General features: G+C 38.1%; 1 protein-coding gene across 1 annotated transcript in view; it reads left to right on the plus strand.

Moving 5' to 3' along the window:
• The window catches only part of DOCK3 (dedicator of cytokinesis 3), a 251,319-nt gene that overhangs the window by 100,435 nt on the left and 133,838 nt on the right, over nucleotides 1-17,046 (plus strand). Inside the window, exons 6-7 of the mRNA XM_040994546.1 lie at nucleotides 10,506-10,654; nucleotides 15,251-15,335. Coding sequence (XP_040850480.1) covers nucleotides 10,506-10,654; nucleotides 15,251-15,335 — 234 coding nt within the window. The remainder of the gene's footprint in view (nucleotides 1-10,505; nucleotides 10,655-15,250; nucleotides 15,336-17,046) is intronic.

The following is a 17,046-nucleotide window of genomic DNA, read 5'->3' on the forward strand; positions in this document are numbered from 1 at the left end:
TGAATTGTGTGTGTATATATGTATATACAATGAATATGCATAAACACACACAAAATGCATACATGTTATCTATCTTCATTTCTTTAGATGCTGTAACAAAATACCATATATAACAGTTTATAAACAGTGAAAAATGTGTTTCTCAAAGCTCTGGAATCTGAAGAATCTAATATTAAGACCAGAAAGTTTAGTGTCTTGTGAAAAGCCTACTTCTTCAGTTTATATCCTCTCCACATGATAGAAGGAATGAATGAACACCGTTAGCACCGCTAATCCCACTTACAGTGGCTCTGCCTTTGTGATCTACTCATCTCCTCAAAGGCCCTACCTTCATTATTAATACCATTGGCTTGGGGCTTGGGATTTCATTATGAATTCTGGGGAGACACAAATATTTGGACTGTGTGATATACATATTGTGACATACATATGTGTGCATGAAAGAGAGTGGGAGAGAGAAAGAGAGAATGCCTTCAGGATTAGTACATTTCATTATAATGGGTTAGGGAAAATGTCAGCAACTTCATTTTTAATTATTATGCAGAACTCTCAAGGCTACATAACAATTAAACTATGTTTCCTTTGTCAATTTGAGTGAACTCTTATGAAACTTTCACACCCTTTCCTCTATTCTGAAATCTGCAATACCCATTTCCATTCTGCTTACTCTCAACTAGTGATCTTGTTTAATTTTTTTTTTTTGTATTTATTTTGAAATACAGAGAGGCAGAAATCCCTGATACACTGGGTCATTCTCCAGATGCATGCTACAAGGACCTGGCTGAAACCAAGATCCCAGAATTCAGTACAGGTCTTCCGTGTGGGTGTGCCAGGGACCCAACCTTTTTTTTTTTTAATTAATTACATTGCATTATATGACACAGTTTTATAGGTACTGGGATTCCTCCCACCCCTCCCATAACCTTCCCCCTATGGTGGATTCCTCCACCTTGCTGCATTGCCACCGTTCAAGTTCAGTTGAGATTCTTTCACTGCAAGTATATACCAAGCATATAGTCCAATATCTTACAGTCCAGATAAGTTCAATGGCTTCTTGGGGAGACCATCTCTGGTCTGAAGGTAAAGCCGGCCGAGTATCATCCTGATCAATTAAAAGCCCCAACATAACATCAGCAACAATTTATAACGTTATGGAATTAGTGGACATAGTATTGAGTAACCAATATGTTAAAAAAAAAAAAGATGCAAGTTCTTAACCACATCCCGTGACTTCTTCATTGACATTTCAAGTTTAGTTTATATACAGCTGGATTCTATACACCTTAAAATGGCTATAGATTACTATTCAGCTGTCTCGTGTCTATTTTCAGTGTAGTATTTAGCTTTTTATACCGTCAAAGTGTAATTTTGCTTAACCTGGCTTTTTTTTTTTTTCAGGAAGTCTAGACTGGCTTATAACTCTAACAAGACTTATGTCAACAGTTTAGGTGCAGAACAGTTTTATGGAGCGGTGTGCAGAGAAATCTTCAATGCCCTAGTGAGGAGTAACTAATCTTTGTGTCCCACCTAGTAAGATATTAAGTGAATCCGCACTGACCGTTTCCTGTCTGATTCTAGGCTTTCCTTGTTCTCTATCTATTCTAGATTTTTTGTTTGTTTTTTTTGTTTGATTATTTGTTTGTTTTGAGGGGTTTCCAGAGTGATCCTGATGGTCATTGCTAGAGAGGACGTGGACCCAAAGTTGGAACCAAGCGAGGACCAGAGAGAGCTCCCCTCCCTAGTCCTGAAGGAAGTTTACTGTTCTTCTGTTTCTGCAGACTGCTCAGGGCTCTTGGCTGTTGTTCTGATGCTCTTGGATCTTGCGAGGGAGGATTTGGACTTCTTCCATCCCATGTGATAGATTCAAGCGGGAGTGGATGACCTCAGAGTTCTTGGCCTCGGAGGGCACTCCAATTCCCCGTGGTCTCCTTGGTAGTTGGGATGTAGTCCTTGGTGCTCATGCTGATAGTCCTTGATGAGGATCCAGGATTCTTCAGGGTTGGGATACAAGCCTCCTCTTGTCAGGGACCCAACCTTAAACCATACCCTCCTAGGGTATGCATTAGCAGGATATGGATTCAGGTGTCCCAAGCAGCATCTGGACTGCACTGTGCTAAATGTGTACTCTAGAATTTGTTTTATTTTTGATTGACACAAATATACATTTATGAAATACAGTGTTGTATATTAATACTAGTATATATTATGTATTGATTATAGTTAGCATATCCATCATCTGATTTGTGATTTCTCTGGGGTGAGAATGTTAAAAATCCTCTTCTCAAGTTTTAAAATACATGTTATTCTTAAAGATATATTTATTTTTATTGGAAAGGCAGATTTAAAGAGCGAGGATGAGGTAAGAGAGAAAGATATTCCATCCACTGGTTCAGTCCCCAAGTGACTACAATGATTGAAGCTGAGCTGATCCAAAACCAGGATCCAGGAACTTAACTCTGGGTCTCCCACGTGGATGCAGGGTCCCAAGGCTTTGGGCCATCCTCTATTGGTTTCCCAAACCACAATCAGGAACCTTGACAGAAAGTGGAGAAGCCAGGACACAAACCAGTGCGCATATGGGATGCCAGAGACTGCCTGTGGAAGATTAACCAATTGAGCCATTTTCCTGGCCCCTGAATCACGCGTTTGAGATTCCACATATAAGTGTAGTCATGTGATATTTACCTTTCTGTTCCTGGTTACTTTACTTAACATAAATGTAGGCTTATCCATGTTGGAAATATGACAAGATTTCATGTTTTTTGACTGAAGAGCACTCCATTATGTGCGTGTATGTTTATAACTGTATCTTTAAAGATATATAGATATCTTATTTTTCCTTTTATCTATTGATGAATATATCTTGATTATTGATTCCATAGCTTGGCTTACATAGCTTGGCTATTATATCTAGTACTGCCAAAAAACATGGAGATGTGAAAGTCTTCTTTGGTTTCATTTCCTTTGTATAATACTCAATATTGTGATTGCTAGATTATAGGGAGATTCTGCTTTTAATTTTTGAAGTGTTAAACATTTTTATGTCAACAATTTTGACAACTTTTCTGAAATGCACATATTCAAAAGTACTAATTTGGAAAAATGATATGGAAGGAAAGAATTTTTTAGTAAATTGTGTGTATGAAAGGAATGACAGTCATTTTAAAATCTCCCCCCTATAAAAATGAAGGTCTACAAAGTTTCACTATAATATCTAAAAAGAAATGATAACACGGTAATATATTCTTTCAGAAAATAGAGTGGTATTAGGACCAGTGCTATGGTTCAACAGGTTACTCCTTACCCTGTAGTGCTAGCCTCTTATATGCACGCTGGTTCTTGTCCCAGCTGCTCCACTTCCCATACAGATCCATGCTTCTGGCCTGGGAAGGCAGTGGAGGATGGCCCAAAGCTTTGAATTCTGCACCCATGAGTGAGACCTGGAAGAAGCTCCTGGCTCCTGCTTCATATCAGCTCAACTTTAGCCATTGCACCCATTTGGGGCATAAGCCAGCAGATGGAAGACCTCTCTCTGTCTCTCCTTCTCTCTATCAATCTGTCTTTCAAACAAAAATAAACTAAATCTTAAAAAAAAAGAGAGAGAGAGAGAAGTATCAGGCAATGTCCAACTCAGTTTAAGAGACCACATAACCCTCATGAGTACAGTGGAAAAAGGTGGAACTTTAGTCCTAAAAATTACAAATGAAAAAAATTCTGTATCTAAATTTATGGCATATTATAATAAAGGAAAAATTGTGGGCAATTGCCCTAGGCCCCTGCCTGCTGCCTGGTGGGCATGGCTCACCACTTACCTGCCCATGACCTGAGGCACAGCTTCCAGCCCTGCATGTGGAATGTGACCTCTGGCATGACTAGAAGATCAAGATAATAATTATTAGATATCTTCCCGTTCTCTTGTGGTTCAGCTCCACTTTTGAGATTTGTATTTTGCATAATATTTGCTTTTGCATAGTTCTACTTTTGCTCCTTGTGTGAGACTCTGTTAAGCATTTTTATGGGAAATCTGATAAGTTTTTGATTTGTCATGCATGCTTTAAAAATTTTTTTTTAATTAATTTGTTTTGGAGACAGAGCTCTCATCTACTGGTTCACTCCTCAAATTCCCATCTTGGCTTGGGCTATTAGGTTGAAAATAAGGGCTGGGGACTCAATCCAGGTCTCCCATGGAATCAGTAACAGAGCTGAGAGTTGAACCTGACACTCAAATACGGGTGTTCATACAGCGTATTAGTCACTAGGCCAAATGATTACCACAGAAAATCTTTATTTCTTCTTTATATATAATGGATTTCTTGGCTGGATATAGTATTCTTGGCTGGAATTGTTTTTCCTTTGAATGATTTTTATTATTCCCATTTGCTTTTGTTCTGTAAGTTTAGACTGAGAAGTCCTTGATTTTTTTTCTCATGCTGTTTTTAGAATTCTTTCTACATCCTGTACTTTTTACAGTTTGACTATACTATGCCTCAGAAAGAATCCTTTTTTCTTGGATCTATTAAGAATTCTTCATGCTTTCTGTACTTTTATAAGAGCTAGAACAGGGAAACGCCAGCAAATGCTGAAGTGAGACTGCCTAGACCATGCCAGTCTGGGCCGCAGCACTCACCAGCACATGCAAGACCCAGGGAAGGAGCAGGAAGATGTGCGAGCCAGTAGGGGAGTAGTGGGAATTCCCTGCTGGGCCGCTGCTCCTGCTGGTGAGTGTGAGAGCTGGGACTGGGGACAGACCAGACTGGGCAGGGCTACAATAACTAACTGGAGTGTGCAAGATCTGAGGCAGGGAGTTGTCCCATTAGGGAGACTGTGGGCCCCTCTATGATGAGCTACAGCTCCCCCTGCTTCTCTGTGATTTTACAGTTAGCCCTGCTTATCAGTGGCCTTCACATACTAGGATTCCACCAACCACAGACTAAAAATAACAGTATATTTCATCTGCTCTGAACACGCATAAACATTTTTCCTTTTCATTATTTCTTACTCATTGTAGTTAGTTATTATGTGCATAAAATTTATTTTGTGTTAAATATTATGAGTGATCTGAAATATATGGAATATATGGAGGGGCCTGCTGCCTTCTGTGCCTGCTTGGATTGAAGGGCAGCAGGCTTATGGGGGCCTGGGAGTGTGGGCTTGCTGAGACCTGAGGGATAATGCCAGTGGTGGCATGCGAAACCTGGGGTTCACATCTAGGCAGGCAGAGCCAGCCTTGGAATTTTACCACATGCTTGGTCCTGGGCAGAGAGGGTAAGAGGAAGGGAAGGGAGAGCACTAGGCTAGCATGCTGCCCTGATATGCTCATGTTCTGGGCTGGATAGTGGAGTTGATTGGGTTGAGCTAGGCTTCATTGCCCACTGATGTGTACAAAAGATGAATGAGATGTGGGACAGACTAGACCAGTCTGCTGCACATACTGCTAAGCATAGGAATCAGGGCTGGTGTCAGGCCTAGTGAGAGTTAATGGGGGTTACTCTGACTAGGCTGCTGTCCCTGCCTGTGTACTTGAGGGCCGAGTGTGTGGTACACAGAGTTGGGCTGGGCTGCAGCATCTATTGGTTTACGTAAGAGATGGGACTAGAGATAGAACTGACCCAGCAGTTGCAACTACCAGAGTGTGTATAGGCTGATATGGCTGACGGAATGAGTCAGACGCCATACTGGAAAACGCACACAAGAGTCAGGTGTGGGATCACCTCAGACAAGGTTTCTTGGGGATTACCCAACTGGACTCAGAACTCCAACCATGGAGAGAATTGTAGGATCTTTGGTCTGACTGTGGAGTGCATGTGTCAGAATTGGGCCTACTCAGTGACTAAGGAAAGCAGTGGACTGTGTGCCCAGATGCACATGGAGGATATGCCAGTCCACTGGGGCCTACAGAGGACATCTGGTATCATAGAGAAAAAAAGAGAGCAAAACAAATTGGTCAACTGCCTTAGCCAAATGTTGATAACAATTATCTGGGTGAATGGAGACTCTGGAGTGGAATGTGTCAGCCAGTAAACTTTAGAAATATTTCCTCATGTTTGGATCAGGGAGATTGATAGCATTTCAGAACTATTAAAACCACTTGATTGGAACCATTGGAGCATGTGCCACCTTCGGGACCCTGTGATGAAATTGGGTGACCATACCCTATCCGCAGGTGCTGGGGCAGTTGGGAGGCTGTGTGCAGCCTCTTCCCTAATCTCCCCTCTTCCCCCAGACACAGAAGGAAGAAAGTGAAAATTTGGAAATTATGGTCTCACCTACTTTCCCCTAGGCCTTGACCCTTCATACTCTGGTCAACTATGTATGCATCACCCCAAATTAAAAAGTATATGGAGAAGATATGGTGGGTTTTATGAAAATACCGTGTGATTCCAAGTAAGGAACTTGATCATCTGCTGATTTGGGTGTCTGTGAAGGATTAGATATTGAAAGACAATTGTATATAGAGTATCTAACTTGTGTTCTGAGCCATATGCTTCCCTTTATTCCTAGGAACTGTCTGTTCTTGGCTCCTCAAGGATTTAACACCTGTGTCATCTGATTTTCCCTCTCATCTAGTTCATTGCCTCCAGCATACAAATAAGTAACCTGAATTTTGTTTCATCTTTTAAAAAACTCCCTTGATAGCACAGCCCCATTTCTCTGCTTCCAGTTTCTATAAATGCCTCAAAAATGTTCTCTATGCTCTTTCTTCCCTTCTTTCTCTCACATTCTCTGTTGAACTCACTTCAACCTTTTGTTCTTATAGCAATCAATGTTGTCTCGTACAACCTATTCTTTTTAGCAGTCAGTGTTGGCCACCACAACATCAGACCTTGTAGCCAATTCTCAGTGCATATTTATTCAATTAACTTATTGGTGCATTTGATAAAGTCCTCATTAAAATCCAGTTTTCATTTGGTGCTATGTCATGTTTCTTGTGTTTCCTTTAACTGCTTACTGGTTCAAAGCTTCTGCTAGATGCTCCTCACTTTCTTGATTTCTAAATATTGCCATTTCATGTCAGACACAGCATGTCCAAAATTGAATTTTCTTTCCTTCTTTCCAGACAAGCTCCCTAGGACACAAAACAAGATTGATCCTTGACTATTCATATACCACATTCAGTCTATCCAAAGATCCTGGCACCTCCATCTACAAAACATGTCAAAACTTCAAACCATGCTTAACATCATCCTTCTTTCCTTGTCCAGAAAAATGTCATCCTGTGGATTGTTGGAATAAATAGCCTCTTGACTGGAATCTCTGCTTTTCTTTTTGTCTTTTCAGTGTCTGTACACACCAGAGCATTAAGAGAGATTCTTTCAAGATTAAATCAGATCACGTAATGTTCCTGCTCCAAATGCTCAGCAACTTCCTATCTTGCTTAAATACCAAAGCCCTTACATGTTTTACAAAGGCTCTAATGTCGTCCTTATACCTCTTGATCTGCGTCATTACCACTCTCCACCTTTTCATTTACTTCTGGTTCATTTGCCTCCCTTTTCTTTCTGAACAAGTTGTGTCTGCTGCCACATTAAGGTCTATGTGCTTGCTTCTTATGCTTGAAAAACTTCCCAGAGTTCCCCAATGTTACCACCTTAATTGATTCAGGTATGAACTCAAAGGTTCAGTTGTCAAGACAGCCTTTCCCTGATTACTTTTGCTGATGTGGTGCTTCTCCCTGTGCGCCACAGATAGCCTGCCCTTGGTTATTCATTGTCTATTCTTTCTCCTCAGGACTACAACAACTATTAATTATTTATTTACGTATTTTCTGTCTGCATGCTCTAAAACAAAAATGCCCTCAGAGCCACAGACTTCGTATCACAGTTTTCAAGATGATGCAGTTTGCTTATAAGGACAAACTGCTTCATCTGGAAATTGCGTAGTACCAAACCCTGCATGTAACTGTGATGGCTGCAAAGTGAGTAATGGGAAGGTAGCATAGGGCATGGGCACACTGGACAAAAGAGTAATTCTCTTCCTGGCTGTGAACAGAGTGAGAATTCATCATGTTACTCAGAGCAGTACCCAGCTTAAAATGTATGACTTGTTCATTTCTGAAATTTTCCACTTAATATTGCTTTTGAGCTGGCAGGAATCTACGAATTCTTCCTTTTTTAATCGTTATGTGCTACTAAGGTGCTTATTAACTTTCCTCATCTATTCGCCAACTAAATTAGAGATAATAGGTTATTTGTTGTAATTAGAATTCTTGGTTCCTGAGATCCTCTAAGTTGAAAGTACTTTCTCTTAATAGGGTGAATCTTTAAATGCCCAATGATTCATTGTTCTAAGTCTGAGAAATCTTTTAAACTCTGAATAGAAAATGTGTATTACAAAAAAATATACATGAATTGCAAAATATTGTACAATAATTATTTCTCTAAAACTTCATATTTTGAGAGGCAGAAAAGAGGAAGAGAGACAGAGACAGATAAATCTATAGCCTGAGGTCTCTCATTTGCTGACTCACTCATAAAATGCTTAGGAACCAAGAATTCAGTCCAAATCACCCACTGAATCCCAACTACTTGAACCAGCATGTGCAATTGCTCAGGTTGCACATTAACAATAAGATAAAAAATGGGAGCAGAAACATGACTTGAGCCCAGACACTCTCATACAGGATTGTGGGCATCCCAGGAGACATCTTGTTGCTATGCCAAATGTCACTCTAAATTTATCATTTTTTAAAAATGTTATTTTTATCTATTTGAAATACAGAATGGCAAAGAAAGAGAAAGACTGAGAAAGATCTTTCATTTTCATTCCCCAAATGCCCTCAATAGTGAACACTGAGGCAGGCTGAAGTTTCAAATAATGATTTTAATGACATCACTGTTCTTACTCTCTCTCTTTAAAGATTTATGTATTTTTTATTTAAAAAACACAATTACAGAGAAGATAGAGAAATTGTCCATCCACTGGTTCACTCCCTACATGGCCTGTATGGCCAGAGCTGGGCCAGTCTGGAGCCACAAGTCAGGAATTTTACCTAAATCTCCCATGTGTGTACAGTGGCTGAAGGATTTGGGCCATCCTCTGCTGCTTTTCCAGGCCATCAGCAGGGAGCTGGATGGAAAGTGGAGCAGCCAGGACATAAACTAGTACCCTAATGGGATGCTAGCAATTCAGATGAAGTATTAACCCATTATGCCACAGTTCCAGCCCCAACATCCCTGTCTTGTTTTCTAAAAACACCTGACTATACTGCTTTGCAATTTCATGATCATCTGATTCAAGCTTATTTTAGCAGAATTTTTCTTCTCTTTCTTTTCTTTAAGGGGATGGGAGTAAGACAGACAGACAGAATGAGCTGTTAATATGCTGGTCCATTGCCCAGATGCCCACAAAGACCAGGACTGAATCAGACCAAAGCCAGGATCCAGAAAATCACTCCTGATTTCCTATGTGGGTGACAGGGATCCAACTACACGATCCATTTCCTGCTGCTTCCTATGGTATGCATTAGTAGGAAGCTGGAACTGAGAGTAGAACTGGAAGTCCAGCCTGAGTATGGTGGTATAGGATGCAGGCGTCTTAACTGGAGTCTTAGCTGCAAGGCCAAATGCCTTCCCCCAACTGTTTTTTTTTTTTTAATGATGAATCCCATATAGATATTTTAATAACAGTCTATATTGATTGATTTGTCTCTCAAAATATTCTTTGTAGACTAGTATGTTTCAAGATTTTTAATTTTTACCTAAACTGTACATACCTAAATTAGAAATTTAAAGATTCTAAAGCCAAGATTTTTACTTGTAAGTGAACAGTGAGACTTCAGTTTTTAGATTTATATTCCTAAGTACATCTTTTTTCTGAAGCATCTACTTGGTACCCTTAGATAAAGTTAAAATCATTATGTTATCCATAAGATGTTTCCATTTAACTCTTATTAAAGTGGCACAGTTTATTAAACATAAAAAAAACTAGAAATCTGAGACACTAGAAACATATGGCTAGTTTGAAAAGCTAATTAGAAACTAAAATGAGGTCTAGAAAGCAGGAGTGAATCTCACTCCAGAGATTGGCTTTGTATGGAAACCTTAGTTAGTTCTGAATAGGAAAAATGATTCTCCCTGCCCCTCCCTCTCCTAACTTAAGTATTCTTTCTGGAAAAAAACGGTGCTGTTGCCAGAAGGTTGAAGTCTTTGCTATTATGTGCATTGTGACTTCTGTAAGAGAAAACAGCTCCAGGCTCATGTGTAACCTTCTGTTCTTCAGTGTAGTAGTTTTGATTTACTAGAAAATGAGTAACCCAGGATAAGGTAGATATAAGTAATACTTTTGCATGATCCTGATCAATTTTGCTTCTTTACCCAATGTCACAATTTAGAGATTTTTTACACAATAGGAACTAAGAACTTTAAGATTTTATAATAAGCTCTTTACATTGCTTTAGTGGTTCAGAGAAATCAGTACTTTTCATAGTTTAATTGTTTCTCTTTCTCTTTTCATTCCCTTCCCATATCCCTTTTGCATTTCACCCAACACCAAAAATGTTCTTTCAGAAACACAAAGTAGATCTTTTCTACAAACTTCGCCATGTGATGAATGAACTTATTGATCTGCGAAGGCAGCTCCTATCTGGTCACCTGACTCAGGATCAGGTGCGGGAAGTTAAACGACACATCACTGTACGTCTGGACTGGGGTAATGAGTAAGTATGAATATTATTTGGGCATCTCAGTGTCATTTATAATTCAGTCCTCACAGAACCTGTACTTGATCAAAACTCTTTAATAATTAAAGGGCAATGTTATATTCACTGATTTCATTATGTTTGTTAGGAGCAATTATTTCTTCTAATTAGCAAAATATATTACTTGTTCTAGTCACTGAAACTCAGCTTGTATTTTCACTTCTGGAAAGAAAGAGTTGGGTTTGTGATAGACATTGAGATGTAGTGGAAAAAACTGTTAACATGGGATGCACAGGTCCCATGTTGGCGTGTCTGTGCTCTGCTTCCAGTCCAACTTCCTATTACACCTGGGGGGAGGGAAACAATTACTTGAGTCCTTGCCATTCATGTGGAAGACCCAGAGGAGTTTCTGGCTCCTAGCTTTAACCTGGCCCAGTCCTGACTTTTGTAGGCGTTTAGAGAGTGATCCAATGGATTAAAAGTATCTCTTGTGCTCTTTCAAATAAAATTAATAAATAAACATCTTAAAAAATAAATTATATAGATTATTTTCTGATATCTGTTCTAGCTCAAATTCCTCTGTTTTAGACCTCACTAAGAATATACTTTAAAAATTGTCTTGTGGTGTTTCTTTTAAAAATACGAATTCATTGTGCTTCACAGCTTGTAGATACACGGTAAATATGAATAAGCATTATCTACAAATTGGGACCCTACGTTTCTGCTTCAGGAGGCGGTAGGATAGCAAAGGAAAGCTGAAACAGTGAAGGGAAATGACAGTAGTGGTTCTGTAGCAGGCATGGACCACAGGGCAGCAAGGAGCTGCCTGAGAAGGATATTACCAGGTTTGTGTAGGATCACAGCTGAGATTCTTTCTTGCAGAATGTAAATTATTAAGAAACATTAAAGATGAAGCCAGAACAATAAACAAATATCACTTGGTTACAGCCTATAGCTACCTTTTGTAAAGTAGGCATTTCAAGGGCTCTGAAAATATAAGTGTCTAAGCAAATGAAAAGTATGTTTTATGAAGATAAACCCCAAGAGACCCGGTATGAAGTTATCTGGATGAGGGTCTGCCAAAATATACAAAACCTGTTCTTAAGAAATGGAGGTAGAACCAGCATTCTCAACAAAAGTGAATGTTGTTCACTGCTGGTATGCAGGATCATTTTTGATATTAATAATCAAACAAGTTCCAAAAAGAAGAAAATTTCCAAACCTTTAATTTTTAAAATTGAGGTAGGCAAAATTGTCAGCATATGGGATGAATCACTGTAACTATAATTAAAAGAAGAGAATATTCTACTAGAGAATGAGCCAGAATAGTCTTACAGAAAGGAAGGACAGCCTGATGACAAAATTCCAACAAGTGCAAAACTGAGAATTAGTGAATATTGATTGAAATATCAGTGCTTCAGAACTAAAGGTATCAGCAACAATGGTAAAACTTTGAAGAAACTTATGTAACTTGGAATTTGTCATTATTGCAAGGGAAAACTAAACTGGAAAATTAAGAGTTAAGACCTGTTTACTTGACCCTAGTTTTTGAGAAATGCAATCCCTTATAAATTCATGAAGTTTGAAGTATTTTATTACAACTATGTAAAACATTGGTTAAGGAGAACTATTTCTCCATTTACTTCAGGTTATAAGCTAAAGGTTCAATAAAACTTATTCACTGTCAAAAGTAGCAATAATAATGGCAATAAAAACAACAAACTTCCGTGTGGGGGGTATTTATTTTTATATATATATTTATATATATATATATATTTATTTTATATATATATATATCCATTTTAATAAACCAAAATCAGAAACACATCTTTTTTTCTCCCTCCCTTATTCCCTGTTCCTCTCTTTTGCTAGATTGTATCCCCACTCCAACCTTTCTTCTCTTTGTCCTTCTTTCTCTCCACCCTTCTTCCTCTTTCCTCCCCTGTATTTTACTTTCACCAATGGAGGATGTAGTCATTAAAAACCTGAACAAGAATTTTGTAGATCTTTTATTATGAAAGGGAAAAGTTCTGCTATCCCAAGCCATGAAACTATGTTCTAGTTCTTGCTTTACTCTGTTTAAACTGCTTTTCTTGTTTTGAAAAAAGAGATGGTATAATATAAAAAGTGTTTTATAATATTAGAATATGCAAAAATGACTGTTCTACATAAAAGATAAGCAGTACTAACCAACTCCATTCTCATTTTATACCTCAGTACTTCCATATTATTGTCCCACCACACACTATACTCTCAGAGGGAGAATGAACATGATAAGAGCATTTGCTTGACAAAATGGTGTACTATATTCCTGGCATCTAACATTGTTGATCTGATACATGATAGAACCTCAGAATATGTAGAATGTGCGGTTGGTTTATGGTTGGGTCATCAACTGGACAAGGAAGCCAAAGGTACCATGATGCTAGACTGTCTTGACATGACAGGCTCCAAAAGGCGCATCCCCGAGTATGCTAAACGACCACAGAGCACACATTCTGACTCAGTTCTGGTCCTATTGACTTAGATGCCGTCTGGATTTTTCTTGAGTTGTTTTATCTAAAATAGGTTTTAGGGGGATAAATGTTTGCTCAGTCCTTTTTTCTTGTTTCCTAGTTGTAAAATTTACACTGTTTCATACACAGTCAGCACTCTGTATTTATGGGTTTTGTTTCTTCAGATTCAAACAACTGCATTGTATTATTTTAAGTCATCTAGAGATAATCTGATGTCTACATGAGAATGTGCATTAGTCGTATGCACACACTATACCATTTCTTATGTAAAGAACTTGATTTTCTACAGATCTGGTTTTCATGGGCAGTCCTGGAGCTAATCCTCCACAGGTAGCAAAGAATGAGTGTATATTTTTGGACTTTTAGTGATTAAATAATGTATGTAAAATACTGTCTTCTAAATAAAAGTGTAAATGGCATGGTGATAAAAAATGGAAAGTGTTTTAAATGTTAATTTTATAATTTGAGTTTCCTGGTACAAATATTAGTAAATATTAATACTATTTTTGTGATCTTTCCAATGTTGTTGCATATTTAGATATTTTAGATGTTTAAATAAAAAGTCTGAGTTTACATAAGATCAGCAATATACTAACAGCCTTACCCACGATAGTTTACATTTTAATTAAAATTATGCTATTCAGTCTATTTGTTGAAATAAATGCATTTAAATCTATAAGATACTTTATTTTTCTATCATTGGTACCCTGCCTTTTTATATTACACAAAGAGTGTGTATTATGATTTTCTGTTAACAATTCTTAACTGCTCCGAAACAATTCCAGCCTTTGGCTTCTAACACTGAGGGAATGCCTACAAAGTATGCAGCATTTAGTGACAGCAAGAGAGAGTTGCAGAAATCCTCTTTACCCCTTCTTCCAATACAAAGAAATTTACATTATAAAGATAATATTACATGAACAATCTCAAATATTTAAAATTTTTGTGTAAATATGGAACAGCAGTGAAAAGATTGTAAAAATACTAGTATTTATTAATGTTTTAGGCCCAGCACTATGGCTCTTTGGTTAATCCTCCCAGATCCAAGTGCCTGGATCCCATATTGGTTCTAGTCTATGTCTCAGTTGTTTCACGTTCCATCCATCTCCCTCTTGTGGCCTGGGAAAGCAATAGAGAATGGCATAAATCCTTGGGACCATGCACCCACAGGGATGACCCAGGGGAGGCTCCTGGCTCCTGGCTTCAGATCAGTTCAGCTCAGCATTGTGCCCATTTGGGACTGAACCAGCAGATAGAAGAACTTTCTCTCTGTTTTTATCTCTATAAATCTGCCTTTCCAATAAAAATAAATGTTTATATATGTTAATATTTGTATCACCTTGTGGCCTGGGAATGCAGTCGAGGATGGCCCAAACCTTCGGACCCTGCACCCACATGGGAGACCAAGAAAAGGCTCTGGGCTCCTGGCTTCAGATTGGCACAGTTCTAGCCATTGTGGCCTCTTGGGGAGTGAATCATCAGAAGATCTTCCTTTCTGTCTTTCCTCCTCTCTTTATATCTGACTTCCCAATAAAAATAAAATAAATCTTTAAGAGAAAGATGTTGGTACCAATTTTTGATCAGGTCTTTGTTAATATCAGTTAGTTAAACTGAAATTGAACTAAAACATACATCTCTTTGAGTTTAGTATCTTTTTCACTGATTTCTATGTATTGGCTGTGAACTATTAATTGACCTGATTGCCCTGAATAATTTTTTTTGTAGCAATAAATGTAGTCACTACTGAACAGCGAGCATACTTGTAGAATGTAGTGAAAGAGAAAAGTAAACGTGACTTTTTAAGGATATTAAAAAAAATCCACACTTAAAGACCCTTTTAAAAAAAGTATTGAACAAAACCCTTTTATCATCACAAGTACAACTGGTTCATGACTGGAATTGTGTCACTCAAAAATCTCTTACCATATTTATGTAAAACTGAATAAAATTAGGTGTTGCTAGATAAAGGCATGTTTCTGCTAATGCAGGGTCTGAACTTCTGTCCATAGTATCTAGAAGGTATAGGCTCTCGAACACATTAACAAAGATCTACTGTCTGAGGGCATTGTATGCTGAGTGTGGTCTTTCTCTTTACTAGACATTTGGGTCTGGACCTGGTGCCCCGGAAGGATTTTGAAGTAGTGGATTCAGATCAAATTAGCGTCTCAGATCTCTATAAGATGGTAAGTAAACTAATGTAGAGTAGCTTGTTCACATGTTCCTCATTTTTTTCTCCTATGTGTATTTGCCCTACGTATGTTATGAAACAGTTTTCCTAAAAATGTTCCCTTTCCTCTCCTCCTTCATATTTAATGAGTCTTTGTTATTCTTACATTACGTATTCACTGACTCTTAAAATGGAAACACTGTGGTGGGTCACTGTTCTGTCCAGGGATTACTTTTCTGTTGATTTTGTTGGTGAAAAGAGCTCCACTAGCCTGCAGAAATGGCTAATGTCATGTGTTATTTTCCTCCCCCGCCAATCTCTTAGAAAGAGAAGGTGGTTGACACTAGGAGTTGTTGGTTAAAGCAGTAATTGACCCTACAAATACTGTACCAGTCTTTCTAGAGAAACAGGGCCCAATACATCCTTGGGATGTTGGTAGTTTAAAAAATCTGTTGGCTTGACCAATGACCAGGATTACATTCTTCAGAAGTAAATGAACTTGTAAAGCAAATAACAGAAACTTGAAATAACGGTTAAGCTTGGGCTAATAGGTAAAACTGAACTTTGAGGAATATATATATTTAATGAACACATCTTGGTGCGAATTACAAGTTCTATGAGCTCTTTAAGAAAATGTAATATTTTATGGAACATACGGTATCAAGCATATTGCCTGGCTGTGGACCTAAGGAAGTTTGCCTAAATGATTTATGCATTATATTATCAGCTACTTTTGTATATCTGCTTATGTACATAGTATTAGTTATGCATAATAGATGTTTAGACATAAAGAATAGTGATACAAGACTTATCCTTTCTCTCAGAAACTTCATAACCCAGGTATTGGATATTTCCTTCTATACGGTACAAGTATAATTTGCATCCAGAATTTTATAACAAGTTTTAAAGACAGACAATCTTTCCATATACTTACACTAAGGCTCATGGATGAATCCCATGTTAGAAACTACTGGAATCAGTAGACTGCAAATAAATGATTGCCATATGTGCACTTCATAATGTAATTAAAATATGCAGTGATGCTATTAGTAGTAATGACCTAATTTTTTGGGAGTGGGGAAAAATTCTAAAATTATATACCTCATGGGAAATTTGGAGTTCCAGGAAGCTGCAAAATATTTGGTAACTTTGATATGTAGGTAGATGTTAGTGAATAGAAGGTTAGATCAAGAAGATGAGAGCCAAATCATGAAGAGCTTTATATGCCGCAAATTGGACTCTATCCAGTCGTTGGATACAATCTTAAACGTGACACTAACAGATACAGGTTTCTCATGTTAATTTTATGGAAAGTGAAATGAAGGAGGCTGAAATCTGTGAAGGAGACCACAATAGTGATCCAGGCAGTTAATAGTAGGTTGGAAACACTAGAAAATGCAGAAAAATGCAATAAAAATGGGGATATTCAGATTAAAGCAAAAAGGAAGATGGTGGCTAGGAAGAGATTTCTCCAGGAGAAAAACATCTTCATAAAATACTTGACAAGTTTTTAAGGGACTATGTTATTTTCATGATACAGGGGAAAGACAGCAGAGGAAAGTGGGGAGAGGGAAGGATGAATACCTACACCTAGTTGCAAAACTGTACCATGGAAACCAGTAGAAGTTTAAAAAACTTAATATATTTGGGCAGGAGAATGGCTCAATTAGCTAATCCTCTGCCTGCAACTACCAGCATCCCGTATGGATGCTAATTCATGTCCCGGC

Source organism: Ochotona curzoniae, unplaced genomic scaffold (assembly GCF_017591425.1).
Source record: "Ochotona curzoniae isolate NIBS_2020 unplaced genomic scaffold, NIBS_Ocur_1.0 contig_908, whole genome shotgun sequence".
NCBI classification, from domain to species: Eukaryota; Metazoa; Chordata; class Mammalia; order Lagomorpha; family Ochotonidae; genus Ochotona; species Ochotona curzoniae.